General features: G+C 36.5%; 1 protein-coding gene and 1 long non-coding RNA gene across 2 annotated transcripts in view; one reads left to right on the top strand and one right to left on the bottom strand.

Annotated features, from left to right (window-relative positions):
* LOC144656053 (uncharacterized) overlaps positions 1–14,674 on the bottom strand; it is a 101,285-nt gene that overhangs the window by 19,573 nt on the left and 67,038 nt on the right. The gene's annotated exons all lie outside the window — the stretch shown is intronic.
* LOC144656311 (uncharacterized) lies at positions 10,943–13,250 on the top strand. The gene is made up of 3 exons (XM_078516541.1): positions 10,943–11,000; positions 12,227–12,429; positions 13,176–13,250. Exons 1-3 carry the CDS (start codon positions 10,943–10,945, stop codon positions 13,248–13,250), a joined length of 336 nt encoding a protein of 111 aa, XP_078372667.1.

Below are 14,674 nucleotides of genomic sequence, written 5' to 3'. Positions count from 1 at the left end.
TTACCACGCATAATAAGCGGGCACAAACAAAACGGCGTTTTTTTCTATGCGACTTGGCTCGTGAGAGAGATAATTCGTCGTTTTTCGTAAACGAGTACGGTGACCTATCAGTTCTTTTTCCTTGTTTAAATGTAGTGATCCAATTAATTCTATTAAATGAATACAGATCAATTTCTATTGCAGTAAAATACATTATCACCGGAAAAGTCTTAAGCGTACTTTGCCAGTACTCGTAAAAATAATTGTAGCCTCGAGAATAATACTCATTTTGCTCTCACCAAGCGGTTCAAACATGAACGATCCTGGAAGCTGATAAATTTATGAAACTATGGGCATATACAAGGTCCTCTTGCTCCTAAACGAATACGGTCCCCTTCCTTTTATTCTAAAATATAGGTTCTCTTAAAAGTTTGAATTAAAATCTACGGGCAAATCGTTTTCACTAGATATACTGTAATAGCCTATCTAAGCAACATAAAAATGGAAATATTGATAGAGATCTATCAATCTCTGCCACGCCTATTAGGAAATACACGATACAGCCTAATTCTCATGTTGCCGTAGGCAGGGGGTGCGATAGGTGCGCCTGCAGCCACCCACAGACCACAAAGTGCCGCCTAATCGGGAAGTGACGGTTAAAATGACACTCAGGTTGTAGGAAATGTGGACTTTTAAGTCCACAAAACAACTTGATTATTCAAACTTTCCGAGAAGAATGCGCCCAGAACCCCCGAGACGCTCGCTCCTTCGGCGCACGCACCCACCCATGAAAGATCCTGCCTACGGTCCTGCAGGTGGCAATGAGGTGATTCGATCGAATTGGCAGCCCCTTGCTAACTATTTTGAAGCTAGAGTCTCTTGTAGCGTTGATATCATAATTATGTGATAGCTATGAAGTGTAGAGAGCAACACCTTTAATTATTCCCTTTTAAAATCAAAACAAGGGGGATCTATTTTCTTCTATTTTTTTGTATAGCAGAAGGTTTGACCAATGAAAAATTACTGAATTTGAATGGATATCTGTTACACTGTCTTGTTAACAGAACTAAATTAAGGAGAGGGATTCATGTATCGCTGGGCGAAATAAATCTTTTTCTAATACCTCCCAGTAAAAAGCATGAAAAAATCTACAATAACGCCTCCTTATAATAAATGATATTTTTCACCAAGTTTTAGCTGAACACTAGAAAGAGGTAAAGGTAAAGCCTGCTGCCAAGCCAAGTGGCTCATCAGGCCGGAGCTTATCCTGGTTTCTGTAGCATTAAGCAGCTAGGAGTATTTTTACTTCTCCCTAGATGGGATGATACTAGTCCATCGCAGGGTTACCCCCAGCAGTAAATTCGCCGGTACCCATTTATACACCTGGGTAGAGAGAGGCACTATGGGGGTAAAAAGTCTTGCCTAAGAACATAACGCACTGCCCCGGCCAGGTCTCGAACCCGGACCGCTCGATCCTGAGTCCGGCGCACTAACCGTTAGGCCACACTAGAAAGAAACAGTTCATATTCCTTATATTTTCTGAAATATTTCTTGTAAAACGAAGGCTGTGTTATTCTAGTTATTTCATAAGTGAAAAGCTTATTTTCTGGTACCAGTGAACTTTTTCATGGTGTTTGCCAGGGTAAAGAATTATGATATAACACGTCCTGAGTGACGAGTTTATTCGTTTCTAACCGGTGGCAATAAGATGGTCAAGATGGTTCGGTCAAAAGGTCGATTGCTCAATTATATGCCAATTGCTAACCATTTTGCGCCTTATTGTTCCCGTGAAGTGTAGAGAGTAAGATCTATGATAATTCTGAGGAAAAAGCTTTTGTTCCACTTTCGTTATAGCAGATTGGTAGAACAATGGACAAAATTGAATTCCACTTGACATTCGAACATGAACAATACAGTAAAAACCAACATAATAATAGGAAAGTGAAGCTCAGGAGGCTGCTAGCTTAAATTTTCTTTCAAAACTACTTTATATAAGAACCTCTTATAGGCTAAAATTCAAATCAAGATTATATGTCATAGAATTCATTTAAAACTAAGAATTCGTACATCAAATAAAACAAGCTGTTCTGGGCAATGGAAATGAGAAAATTCCCTTGCAATGTCATTTTAGTGTATGTAGTTTCTCTACACAACTGCGACTGCACAAATACAGCAGTTGCTCCTTTCAGTAATGTATCGCAATCTCAACTTGAATTTCATACTGTTTTCCCGCTTTATTGGACTATATAGTATTCCAGTATAACTGAATTAAGATGTACCATTGCAGCAACACAATCTTTTCAGTTCACAAGGAAATAAGAACCTAAATATCCTAAAATGCCAGTAAACACCATTAAGATAAGAACCGGTTTACTTGTTTAGGCTAACTTGAAAAAATGTTCGCTGTTATTATTTGCGGGTTTTCACTGTTGCTGTAACAATTAATTTTCGATGGACTGAAAAACTTCATGATAAAGTTTCTTTATAATAAATCTTATTTTTATCAAGTCTTAGCTGAACGCCGAATTAAGAAATTGTTTATTTTCCTCAAGAACAAGGAGTAGTTGTAAAGGAAACGCGATTATGTAGTAACAAAGCAAACAATGTTAAGGCATTAGATTAAAAAAATATCGTTTCCCGCTCTCGCTTTTCAATCATTTACTGGCAGAGCTACAAGAAATATAATTTCGGCAGAAAATCGCAACTTTGATTTTAAAAAATGCGTGGCTGTATGAGTTATTTTTTAAAACATTACCTGTGAAAGACAACGGTTTGTGATGTGCCTCTGAAGTACTCCCCTAATGACAAGCTATCGTGCCAGAGCGATGGTCATCGTGTAACGATGTCACCAAAATGGACCTTAACCTCAACGAAAAATTCTTTTTTTTCCGACTCTCCGCAAAATTATGTCATCAGTAATAACGACACCATTTATAATTTCAAATCGTTAAAGTGATGAGCTTCTTTGTTCCTTACAGGTGGCGATAAGGTGATTCGGTCAAAACAAAAGGTCAATTGTTCAATTAACTGCCACTTGCTAACCACTTTGCACCTAAAACCTCCTGTAGCGTTGAGATCATAGATGGAAACCATGAAGTGTGAAATGTAGAGAGCAAGGTCTACAATTATTCTCTTTAAAAACAAAAACATGTGAAAAAGCTGTTTTTTCTTGTTTTCCTTATAGCAGAAGAGTTTACCAATAAATAATAATTGATCCACTTGACCTGTGTATATCAACATTGGCTTGTTAAGAAAGCATAATGACTGAAAAGCCATAATAACGACCTGTACATGGACTTTAAACAGTCCACGATAAATTATCCCTAAAATGAGTCATATTTTTCACTAGCTTGTCGCAAGTAAGAGGTTGTTTATTTGTCTCACATTTATAGATATATTTCTAGCAAAACTAAGGCTGTTTCACTTTAGTCATCAAGCTAATCTTCTGGTACCAGTGAACTTTTTCATGGTGTTAGTCAGGTTAGAGAATTATGATATAACACGTCCTGAAAAAGTTCAATGGAATATCGATGACGTTGTTTCAGGTAATTAATTACTTATTACCATTAAATCTTTTGTTTCCTAGAGCGAGTAGTAGAAGAAATACGACTTTGTGTAATTTAGCGCTGTTCAGGCACTTAAACTAAGAAACAATATATAGTTTCCGCATCATTTTCCAATCATTCAGTGGCTTAGCCACAAGAGCAATATATCATCTCGTCAGAAACTTACAAATGCGTGGTTAGTTTTTAAGACATAACCTTTGAAAAGTAACGGTTTGTGACTTAGATATACTCTACTAATGTCAAGCCATCGTGGTCATCGATCGCGTACACCGAAGTCACCAAAATGAACCTTAACCTCAACAAAAAATATTTTTCTCTGCGACTCCGTAAAATTATATCACAAGTGATACGACAGTACTTTTATTTTCAACTCGTTCAAGTGATGGGTTTTTTTCGTAACAGGTGGCAATAAGGTCGATTGTTCAATTAACTGCCACTTGCTAACCACTTTGCACCTAAAGCCCCCTGTAGCGTTGAGATTATACGTGGAAATCATGAAGTATAAAATGTCAGGTAGAGAGCACAAGGCCTATAATTATTCTCCTTTTTTAAAAAAAAATAAAAATAAAAAAATAGGGGAAAGCAGCCTGGTTTGTCCTATTTTTGTTACAGCAGAGCGGTTGAACAATGAATAACTGATCTTTTTACTTGACATGTGTACATCAATATTTGTTTTAAAGGGAATATGTCACGGATTTTAACAGATTTCTGAACAGCCAAAATTTATATTTGTGTCGTAGGAAACTTAAAAATAATGGTACATTTTTATTAACAATTGCTATTTTAGAGCACTAAAAGTGTTTAAAGCGCGTTTGGCTGTAGTTGGCTTGGATGAAAATGGATTGCAATTTGAAAACGTTAGCCAACGTTTTCAAATTGTTTCCGCGCGCCTTCAAAAAATTCGATATTTATAGCCGAAATTTGATTTCTATCAAAAGTGTAAAATAGCGTTCTCTGGTTTAAAAAGTTAAGAAAAAATATGAGCTTTCGGCTATTTTACTATAGCCTTTGACGAATTACATTCGTCAAAGGCTATAGTAAAATAGCCGAAAGCTCATATTTTTTCTTAACTTTTTAAACCAGAGAACGCTATTTTACACTTTTAATATGTCTCATCCTGGTTGCAGTTCAATTTTTAATTGATTTCTATCCCCAAATAAAAGTTATATCTTCAGTTAAATGTTTAAAGATAATGCTTTTCATAGGTCAAGTTGCCTACCACTTATTTAAGAACAGTTTAGACCAAATATCTGCGAAATCCCCGTGACATACCTTATTACATGAAATTTTCGCGACGCGTTAATTTCGCGATTTTGAGGTGCACATATTTCGCGACACTTAAATTTCGCGATTTTGCGAAAATTTTGTATTTTGAATCACTTTAATTTCGCGTTTTTGAGTGAGACACAATTTATATTTTTTTGGCAATATATTTTGACATGCCTTTGAATTATATAAAACGACTTCATCGAAGGTACAATATCGTCAAAATTAAAAAAAGAGGAGGGGGAACTTAATAGCAGCAACAGAGTAGTTCTCACAATGTCAACAAGTGAGTCAATTGACAACAACATCCATTTACATTGATTACTGACATATGCGAGTCACTTAATATTCGCGTCATGTTATGTTCGCGACACTTATTGTTCGCGTCACTTTAATTTCGCGATTTTTTTGGAATCGCGAAATTCGCGAAATTAAACTGTCGCGAAAATTTCATGTAATAAGGTAGTCCTTAAATTACCCCCCCAAAAAATCATATGTTTTCACCAGTTGAGAATTTTTTTACTTTCCCCACATTTTTTGATTCATTTCTTGCAAAACTAAAGCTGTTGTTCTAGACGTTTCTCTTCATAAGTAGGGAGCTATTTTTCTGGTACCAGTGAACTCTTTCATGGTGATAGCCAGAATAAACCATTATGATATAACAAGCCCTGAACAAGTTCAAGGGAATATCAGTGATGTTGCGTAACGTTGTAAATTACTCATTGCCAGTTGAGAATTTTTTTACTTTCCCCACATTTTCTGATTCATTTCTTGCAAAACTAAAGCTGTTGTTCTAGTCGTTTCTCTTCATAAGTAGAGAGCTATTTTTCTGATACCAGTGAACCCTTTCATGGTGTTAGCCAGGATAAACCATTATGATATAACCCGCCCTGAAAAAGTTCAAGGGAATATCAGTGATGTTGCGTAACGTTGTAAATTACTCATTGCCAGTTGAGAATTTTTTTACTTTCCCCACATTTTCTGATTCATTTCTTGCAAAACTAAAGCTGTTGTTCTAGTCGTTTCTCTTCATAAGTAGAGAGCTATTTTTCTGATACCAGTGAACCCTTTCATGGTGTTAGCCAGGATAAACCATTATGATATAACCCGCCCTGAAAAAGTTCAAGGGAATATCAGTGATGTTGCGTAACGTTGTAAATTACTCATTGCCAGGTTTTTCTTTCCCCCATTTTCTGATTCTTTCTTGCACTAGCTGTTGTTCTAGTCTTTCTCTTTGTGAGAGCTATTTTTCTGATACCAGTGAACCCTTTCATGTGTTAGCCAGGATAAACCATTATGATATAACCCGCCTTGAAAAAGTTCAAGAGAATATCAGTGATGTTGCGTAACGTTGTAAATTACTCATTGCCATAGTTGTGAAATAAGACTAAGCACTCAGGGCTGTTCAGGCATTAGAATAAAAATAAAATGTAGTTTCCCGCACCCGTTTTCCAATCATTCACTGCCTAAGCCAAAAGAGCCACATAAAAGTTCGGCAGAAAATTACAACTTTAACTTCAAAAATGCGTGGTTAGATGAGTATCTTTAAGACAGAACCTTTCATAAGCAATGCAATGGTTTGTGGCTCAGAAAATACTCCCAAATGTTAAGCTATCGTTCCACAACGATGCCACCAAAATGGACCAAAACCTCAACAAAAATTTCTGCAACTTTCGCTTAAATTTTATCATCGGTAATGCGACATCATGTTTAAATCGTTCAAATCTGGACCTTTTTTTCATTTCCGGGTGGCAAAAAATTGTTTAGTCAAATGGTCAATTGTTCAATTATTTGCAACTTGCTAATCACTAAGCGCCTTAAGCCTCCAGTAGCATTGAGATCGTAGGTGGAAAGCAAGAAATGTGAAATGTAGAGCAAGACCTATAATTATTTCTCTTTTAAAAATAAATCGCGGGGAAAAGCTGTTTTGTCCTATTTTTGTAATAGCAGAAGGGTGGACCTAATGAATAACAAATTGATTTCCACTTGACAAGTGCACCTTAACATAAGCTTGTTAACATACCATAATTAAGGGCCATAATAACGATCTGTAAACAGACTTGAACAAACCATGATAAATTATCCCAACAATGAATGATTTTGATTCACCAGTTCTTAGCTTTTTATTTTTCTCACATTTTCTGATGATTCCTTGCAAAACTCAGGCTGTTTTACTGCATTTATTTCTCTTCATAAGCGAGAAGCTAATTTTCTGGTACCAGTGAACTTTTTCATGGTGCTTGCCAGGGTACCGAATTATGATATAACACGTCCTGGACTAGTTCAGTGAAATATCGGTGACGTTGCATCAGGTTATTAGTTATTCATTACCATACAATATTTTGTTCCCTACAGCAGGGAGTTGTTATGATAGAAATAACGATTAAGCATTCTTCAAGCAAACAATGTGGTTTCCCGTACCAGTTTTCCAATCACTCACTGGCAAAGACACACGAGCTACATTAAATTTTGGCAGAAAAATGCAACTTTGACCTCTTAAATGCGTATTCAGATGAGTAACGTTAAAGTATTTCTTTCATAAGCAATGGTTTGTGCCTCAGAAATCTTCCACTAAGCTACCATACGTTGGCCATCGTATAGACCGATGTCACCAAAACGGACCTAAACCTCGAAAAAAAAAATCTTCTCTCTGCGTCTCTCCGTAAAAATTACTCAGCCATCACACGACATCATTTTTTTTTTTCTAAATCGTTCAAGGGATGACTTTCTTCGTTTCTTACAGGTGGCAATAAGGTGGTTTGGTCAAGACAAAAGGTCAATTGTTCAATTAACTGACACTTGCTAACAACTTTGCACCTAAAACCTCCTGTAGCGTTGAGATCACAGGTAGAAACCACGAAATGTTAAGTTATAACAATTCTCTTTTAAAAGCCAAAACATGGAGAACAGCTGTTCTGACTTTTTTCGTTAGAGCAGAAAGGTTGACCAATAAATAATAATTAAATTCGATTTTATATGTGCACATGTTGATTGAAAGGCAATAAAAGGCAATAATAACCACATGCAAACAAACTAAAATAATCCATGATGAAGTACTGTGGGTGAACTGATAAAAATATATTTCCTATCACTTTTTGTCAGTCAAAATTACATAATCGTTTGTTTTCCCCACATTTTCCGATATATTCCTTGCAAAACAAATGTGGTTTTATTTTAGCCATTTCTCTTCATAAGCGAGAAGGTAATTTTTAGGTACCAGTGAACTCATTCATGGTGTTAATCAGGGTACAGAATTATGATATAACACGTCCTGAGCAAGATCAATGGAATATCGGTGACGTTACGTCAGATAATTAGTTATTCATTACCATAAAATCTCTTGTACCTTAGAGAAAGGAGTAGATTAATCGTTTACCCTTACATAGACGACAGGCTCTCTTAATTTAACGTTGTTTACCTTCTTCAAGTTAGAATTTTCAAGGTAAGTGTTTTCTTTTCTATTTGCATTTAACAGACTATGCGCTTTTTTGTAGTTAATTATTTCAGCCTTGTACATCAAATCGTAAAACACAATTCAAAATAGTTCGTGTTCTTTCAGATCATCAATTGGATTTCGGATCTTTATTTTCACCAAAGTTTTTTGTGATAATGTTACTTAGTCGTCTTAAACAATTCAATTCACATTACCTTTAAATTTCAATTAATTAAATGAACAGGCACTGGTATCTTTTAAGAGTACGACGAACCTTATTGAAACTCTCTCGTAGGAAGCATCTGTAAAATCCAATAGCTGTCGTTCAATTATAAAAGGAGCCGAATTCATTAAAAAAAAAAAAACAAATTATTTAACCTGACAAAATATTTGAAAATCTTCTTTGTTTAAAAAATATCACTTTTACAAAAAAGTCGATAGCTGTTGCAGTCCGACTCTGGCGGGCTCACGCACGCCAATTTTTTTTTTCTACATTTCTAAAATAATGTAAACAGAAAATGACTCAGTCTGCATTCAAAACAATTCGTTTTCCAGGTGAAAGCTAAAATGGTTTGATACGGGGACTATTACAGTCAATTATCTTTTTTATTATATTATTATTTAAAGAAAACCGAATCAAAGCAAGTCACGTACTTATACGAGAGGTTTGTGCCCAAAAATGTTAAGAAGACGGACGGAAAGACTAACAGGAAACGATTCGCCCACAGTACTTCGTTATCCCGAAAATTATGTCTATTAGATTGCTAATTGGCTTCCTTTAAGAAACACTTTGATGCAATGACCCTTAGAAGTATAACAGATATAAACTTATCGTACTATTCAGAGCTTCCGAATTTAATTTTTAAGCTTGTCTAGGGTTTCGGAAAATACATAACTCGGTTAAAGGGAGGCTATGCAAGTAGTAAATTTTTCACAAATTTATCGAAAGTCTCACAAAAAAAGAAGCACCTGAATAGTTAAATTTAAACTCGGACAGTAAATTGAAAATAGTACGGCGAGGAACCGAATAGAATTTACCTGGGATAAAGTGTTATTCAGAAAACTTTTAAAAAAAAGAAAAGATAACAAGTTAAATGACTCGCACTTTTTGTTTGTTAAATGCTGACATTAAACCAAATTTATATACGAGCAGCGAAAACACAGTGGAAGAATAAAAATGCGTTCCGCAAACACGACGATAGATAAAAAAAAAATCCATAAATAAATCATGTCTTTTTTATGCCCATACATACCCCTTAAGATGACAACGATGATGATAATTTTAAAACAATTATTCCATTTGGACACGAGTTGGCTATATTCTTTTTTTAAGTATAAATCGACTGGGCATTTTATTTTGATGTAAACGAAGTGATAGTATGAGGAGGCGGGAAAATTTGTGGCGCGGTGTTCACTTCTTGAGTTGAATGAAACACACAAGGAAAGCGAGTGAGAGAGTTTTCTTCCTAAGATTTTCCTGGGACAATCTCCTCATAATCGTCTATTCATGCCGGAAAATTGTGACAACAATAAGGGCTAACGGGGAGATCCGAAGCAATGACTTTTCTGCAAATTATACGCCTTGTGCAAGTCGAACGAAGCAAGGGTTCATATTTTACCTGTTTACGGCTTCACGGCTGTCATCAAGACTACTATATTTTGGTGTAACGAAATTGCACTCAGAGTTGATTAAGTTTACTGAAGTTTGAAAGGACAAGGTCAAGATTGAAAGGTGACAAACTTAACTAAAGTGCAGAGCCTAATTTTACGTCGAACATCCGTACACAATGAAAATTTTAAATTATGTCAGTTTTCTGGTCTTCCCGTACTTTGCTGATTTTCTTCTTCGTTCAGTCGATCTTGTTGTACATTTACAGATATTTTTGATTAAACGTTTCGGGTCAATCCTTTTGTTTTGCGTAGTGAATCAACCATGACATTTTTTGGTATTTGTGTGGTTTAAGGGAAGGCACTGTCGATTATTTCTCGTATATAAAGCTCGCCTAATGTGCTATTTTCAGCCATTTTTCTAATGGAACTTACGCTTCCCGCAGAAACATTTTAAGCTGAGCGGCACTTGCGGCATTCGTTTCCCATATAAGGTATATTAGCTGATAATCGGGTACTTTCAGTAAACCAATCACAAAGCTAGAAATGCAATATCTGAGGTTGAGAATTTAATAATATTAGTTATTATTAAAAACTAGCCATGGCATATTGCAATTCCCCAAGAGTGGCAAAGTTACACTTTGGCTCATATACAAGATCCTGATCGCAGGAGCGCAGGCAAAATCTTGTTGTGGGCTTTCGAATGATCAGATCTTTTATACACCTAAGTGTAAAAACGTTGACCCTGTGAAAAGCATAAACCATGAACGATATCACCCAATGTTATTCCGGGTAGACAGCCTTGGTAAGCTAGTAATGTTCCTTTGTTGATAATCAAGATATTTTCTTTCTTTGAGAGCTTAATTATGCAATTATTGATTTATGCAACCTGTCTTATTATCATGTCTACTCTGTCACAGGTGACGATTATTTTTTTTTTTTTTTTCGATTTCTCAGTAAACATTTGAGTCGCATTGTTCAGGTTTTTTGATTTTCGTGGGTCAACGGTTCTTCAACCAGGAATATACATGTAGTCGGGTGCTTGTTCATTAAATAAATACTTATTTTAAAAGTTTCAGGTACAAAGAAAATGAATGTCTCTATTTGTTCAACTTTTCTTTTGCTGCTTGTTGCTACATTCATTTCCGGTAAGGTCAATAAATTCCTGTACTTTGCTCGTTTAACAATCCTTTACTTAATACTGAGTTCACGTGATACATTGCTAAAAGGTTTCTTTACTCTCAAGAATTTGTAGCGAAAAGTCAGTGTCTTTAGAGTCCACACAGCGAGCTTAGGTAGTGAAAATAGACTGCCCTCTCTTTACACAGCAACTTAGTTGTGGGCAGCGTTTTTTTCGTTATACCAAACTGTCATAATTTTTTTGAAGGAAAATTTATGAACTCTTCATCAGAAAAAGTTACATTTGTTTAACAGCACAAAAATCTCTATATGTGTTTTTGCTGCTCTGTTAAACGTCGTTCAACAACTTTCAGGCCCAATTATGCGATTTTCTCTTCCATAATTCGTTAGCGACATGTTTAGTGTGTGCTAAGTGATCTTAAAGGGACATGGTCAGCTTTTTCACGATATTTTGAATCATTTTTCCGGTTACTTCCAAATTGAAGGAAACCTCAAAATAGTAGTTGTGTAATGTAGGAAAACAACAAAGGAGTAATTAAAACCCGAAAATAACCATGGATGGTTTCGTTTGACGAAAATTAAGACGGATTACGACTGACAAACTTGAAACAACTTGCCAGTTTTTTCAAGGTGAGTCGGTCCGTGACTGAGCTCATTTAAGTTTCTTCAAAATGCTGCGCTTTAATTATAGTGAGCCATGTCACATGCGAAACAAAAATAATTTTGACAATCAAGTTTTAACCAAGTACGACGCGAAAAACCGCAGAACAATGTGCCATTCTCTAGTTTATTGCAGGCGCAATCTATCCACGAAAATGCTTCCAGCCTTGTGTTGGCAAGCAATCGCGATATCGAAAGTGTTCAGTCACATACAAACAACGACGATTCACGTGCTAAAAGAAATGCTCCCATAAAAAATGAATGTTCGTCGCTTAATATCGCTTCAGTATCCCATCTGGAAATCAACCTGGAAAAAATTACTCTCTTTGCGCGCATTTTTTTCGGCTGCTTGAGAAATGAGCGAGATAGAGTGATAATTGCAATGTCTGTCATTGATAGTTATTTTCATAAAAAAAAAACAATTCCTTGACGCTACACGAATCTCTGCGGAGCTTCGCAATCAGTACGAAAATCTCTGGCGACACTCAAGCTGAAGAATGATTAATTTCGCAAGCTAAAATAGCACCAGTTCACCTCTGACGTTGCTACTGCTTTGCTTTGATTTACCTCTTAGATCGGCAAGTGACTGGCAAATGTGGAGAAAGTATAGCCGATACACCATGGGCAGCCTGTCTTGTTGCCGAGGAAGGCGGTGGTTGTCCGCACAATTTCAAGAAACTTGACGTTGATCACACTACCTGTTATTCAAGGGGTTATAGAAGACCTCCTTTTAAGCCGCGAGTGTGTTGCCTTTTGACACCAGTATTTGAAGTTAAGGTAATAATAATATGCATTGCTATTCGTTTTCAATGTTCCAAGCTCATGGATTGAAAATTAAGATAAGAAGCTGGTTGTTAAGACAATCTTAGTTAACAGGTTAACTTTTACAGCAGAGGCCATCCAGGGATTTCATTTATGTTTTGTCGTAAATTGTTATTCAATTACAACTTACTACAAAACATAAGTGAAATCCCTGGATAAAGAGGACCTTAAAATGTTTCCAATCGAAGGATTGGATCAGTGTGTCAATGAACAATACAAATGAGCTAATTTTCAGCATAAAATGAAGCAATCTCGTCCCCAAAGCCCTTTCGTTTCTCTTAGCCGGTTTGCCACGAGAAAACGGAGGGCTCTGGGGACATATCATTTTTGAATTAATTCGAATTTTTTTTGATTGGCTGTTTGGAACAAAGAATTCCTAAACGGAAGTCGAAAACGTACGACTTTCTCATACATTATTTTGAAACGGCATTACTGCATACATGAAGACCGGAAGTCCTAGAATCTAGGACTGGAAATCCTGTGTCCCCAGAGCCCTTCGGTTTCTTGTGCCAAGGTCCAGCCGGCTAAAAAAAACGAAAGGGCTATGGGGACGAGAACGGAAATGAAGCAGCATTAAACTGCAATTAAAATGAAACCATCTTGCTAAAAACAACGGATATCAACAGCGAAACTAAAAAGCCTTTTCAAAATGCGTCTTATTTCTATCAGTTAAGTGAAAGCTCCATGTTTTCTTTTCGCAGGTACAAAATGCGCCGTGCTTAGGAAGTGGTGCATCAAGTGATGACGTGGAAAAGAAAAGCCATAAGGACGATTGATAATATGTGTTAAATAAAGACGATGCAAATAGTATCACAAACCATGTTTCTTTCCTCTTTTTCGTTTGTGTGCATGAGTCAAAGACCTATTTAAAAAACACTAGAAGAAAAATATTTTCTTGGCTTCACCTTATTTTCGAGGATAGCAGTTTACCCAAAGAGAGGATAAAAAGTAATCACCCATATAGGCCTTATTCCAAAGGTAATCTCTCTAAGGTTATTTTTAGACATGGTACCCAGTACCTCCGCGGATATAAACGCGCGTTGGGTGGATGTTCTCGCTCGTTTCCGTGGAGAATGCAAAGGCCAGAACATGGCGGTCGGCGGAGTAGGATAATTCTGGTCGTCTCCACGGAAACACGCGAGAACATCTACGCAACGCAAATTAACATCCGCGGAAGTAATGGGTACCATGTCTAAAAACAACTTAAAAGGGATTACCTTTGGAATAAGGCGTGTATGAGGGATTCACTCTCTTACCCTTGTTCCTCTCTTGTTTACCCTTAAAAGCTCGCTTACTTCATTTTTGGTTGTGGTCCAGGTACCCTGGAAAAGGAGGCTCTTTAGGACCATTTAACAGATACTCATTAGAGACGGAAACTTTGCAAAATATTATATCAGCTAGCACACACACGAAATAGTTGTATTAGTCTTTTAAATATTCATTTCGCTTTAATGTATGGCAAATTTCCACGAAAGAAGGGCCATAAAACAAATGTAGTGAACGAAAAACTCGTGGAAAAAAACATGGAAGTGAAAAAAAAAGGGGGCTTAAGGTGATTCCATCGAAAAATAAGTTATGATCAAATTTTCGCAGAAACTTTGCGCAGTTGCTAATTACGTCTAGTACATAAAAAATAAAGTAAAAGAGAGGGTGTCACCATGCCCGTTTTCCCGCTACAGGGTCATTATTTGTGGTATATTTGAGGCTTTACGAGCGAAATATTCGAACCACGAGAATTGAAAAGAAGGTGACCCTCATTCAATGTCCTTCGCAGCCGTTTATTTTTTGGGGGTGGGGGGGGGGGGGGAGCGTTTCGTGACATTTCAAAAAACGGCTGCGAACGAGACTAACCGTCATTAATAGGAAACTACCGTGAGTATTAAATATTGGTGGCGCTATTTTATTGGAAACACAATATATTCTCCAAATATAGGTTTTGTTTTCCAAAAATTAAAATGTAAATGAAAACTAAGATTAACTACAATCCGCGCGTACCTGGCGACAAGGCATAAAAGCAGCTTTTGTGAGGTATTGTACCATGATAATCAACGATGTAGTAATCAATTTTTTCGACTTTTTTTGCTTGTTTACAAGCAAAAAGAACGAGAATAGCGTTTACCTGGGCTAAAATCTGAACCGGAAGGGATTGCATTCTTGTTAACTCTCAAGGGACTGTTTTAATTTCTCAAGGGAATACTTT

Source organism: Oculina patagonica, chromosome 6 (assembly GCF_052425735.1).
Source record: "Oculina patagonica isolate OP01 chromosome 6, crgOcupat, whole genome shotgun sequence".
Taxonomy (NCBI): Eukaryota; Metazoa; Cnidaria; class Anthozoa; order Scleractinia; family Oculinidae; genus Oculina; species Oculina patagonica.
This window is presented reverse-complemented; position numbering and strand designations above follow the sequence as displayed.

What these genes read in the sequence shown, in the direction of transcription:
- LOC144656311 (XM_078516541.1), top strand. Translation starts at nt 10,943, where the DNA reads ATGAATGTCTCTATTTGTTCAACTTTTCTTTTGCTGCTTGTTGCTACA. An exon ending in TGTTGCTACATTCATTTCCG is followed by an intron (nt 11,001 to 12,226) that starts GTAAGGTCAATA and finishes TTTACCTCTTAG; the next exon opens with ATCGGCAAGTGACTGGCAAA. An exon ending in CACCAGTATTTGAAGTTAAG is followed by an intron (nt 12,430 to 13,175) that starts GTAATAATAATA and finishes TTCTTTTCGCAG; the next exon opens with GTACAAAATGCGCCGTGCTT.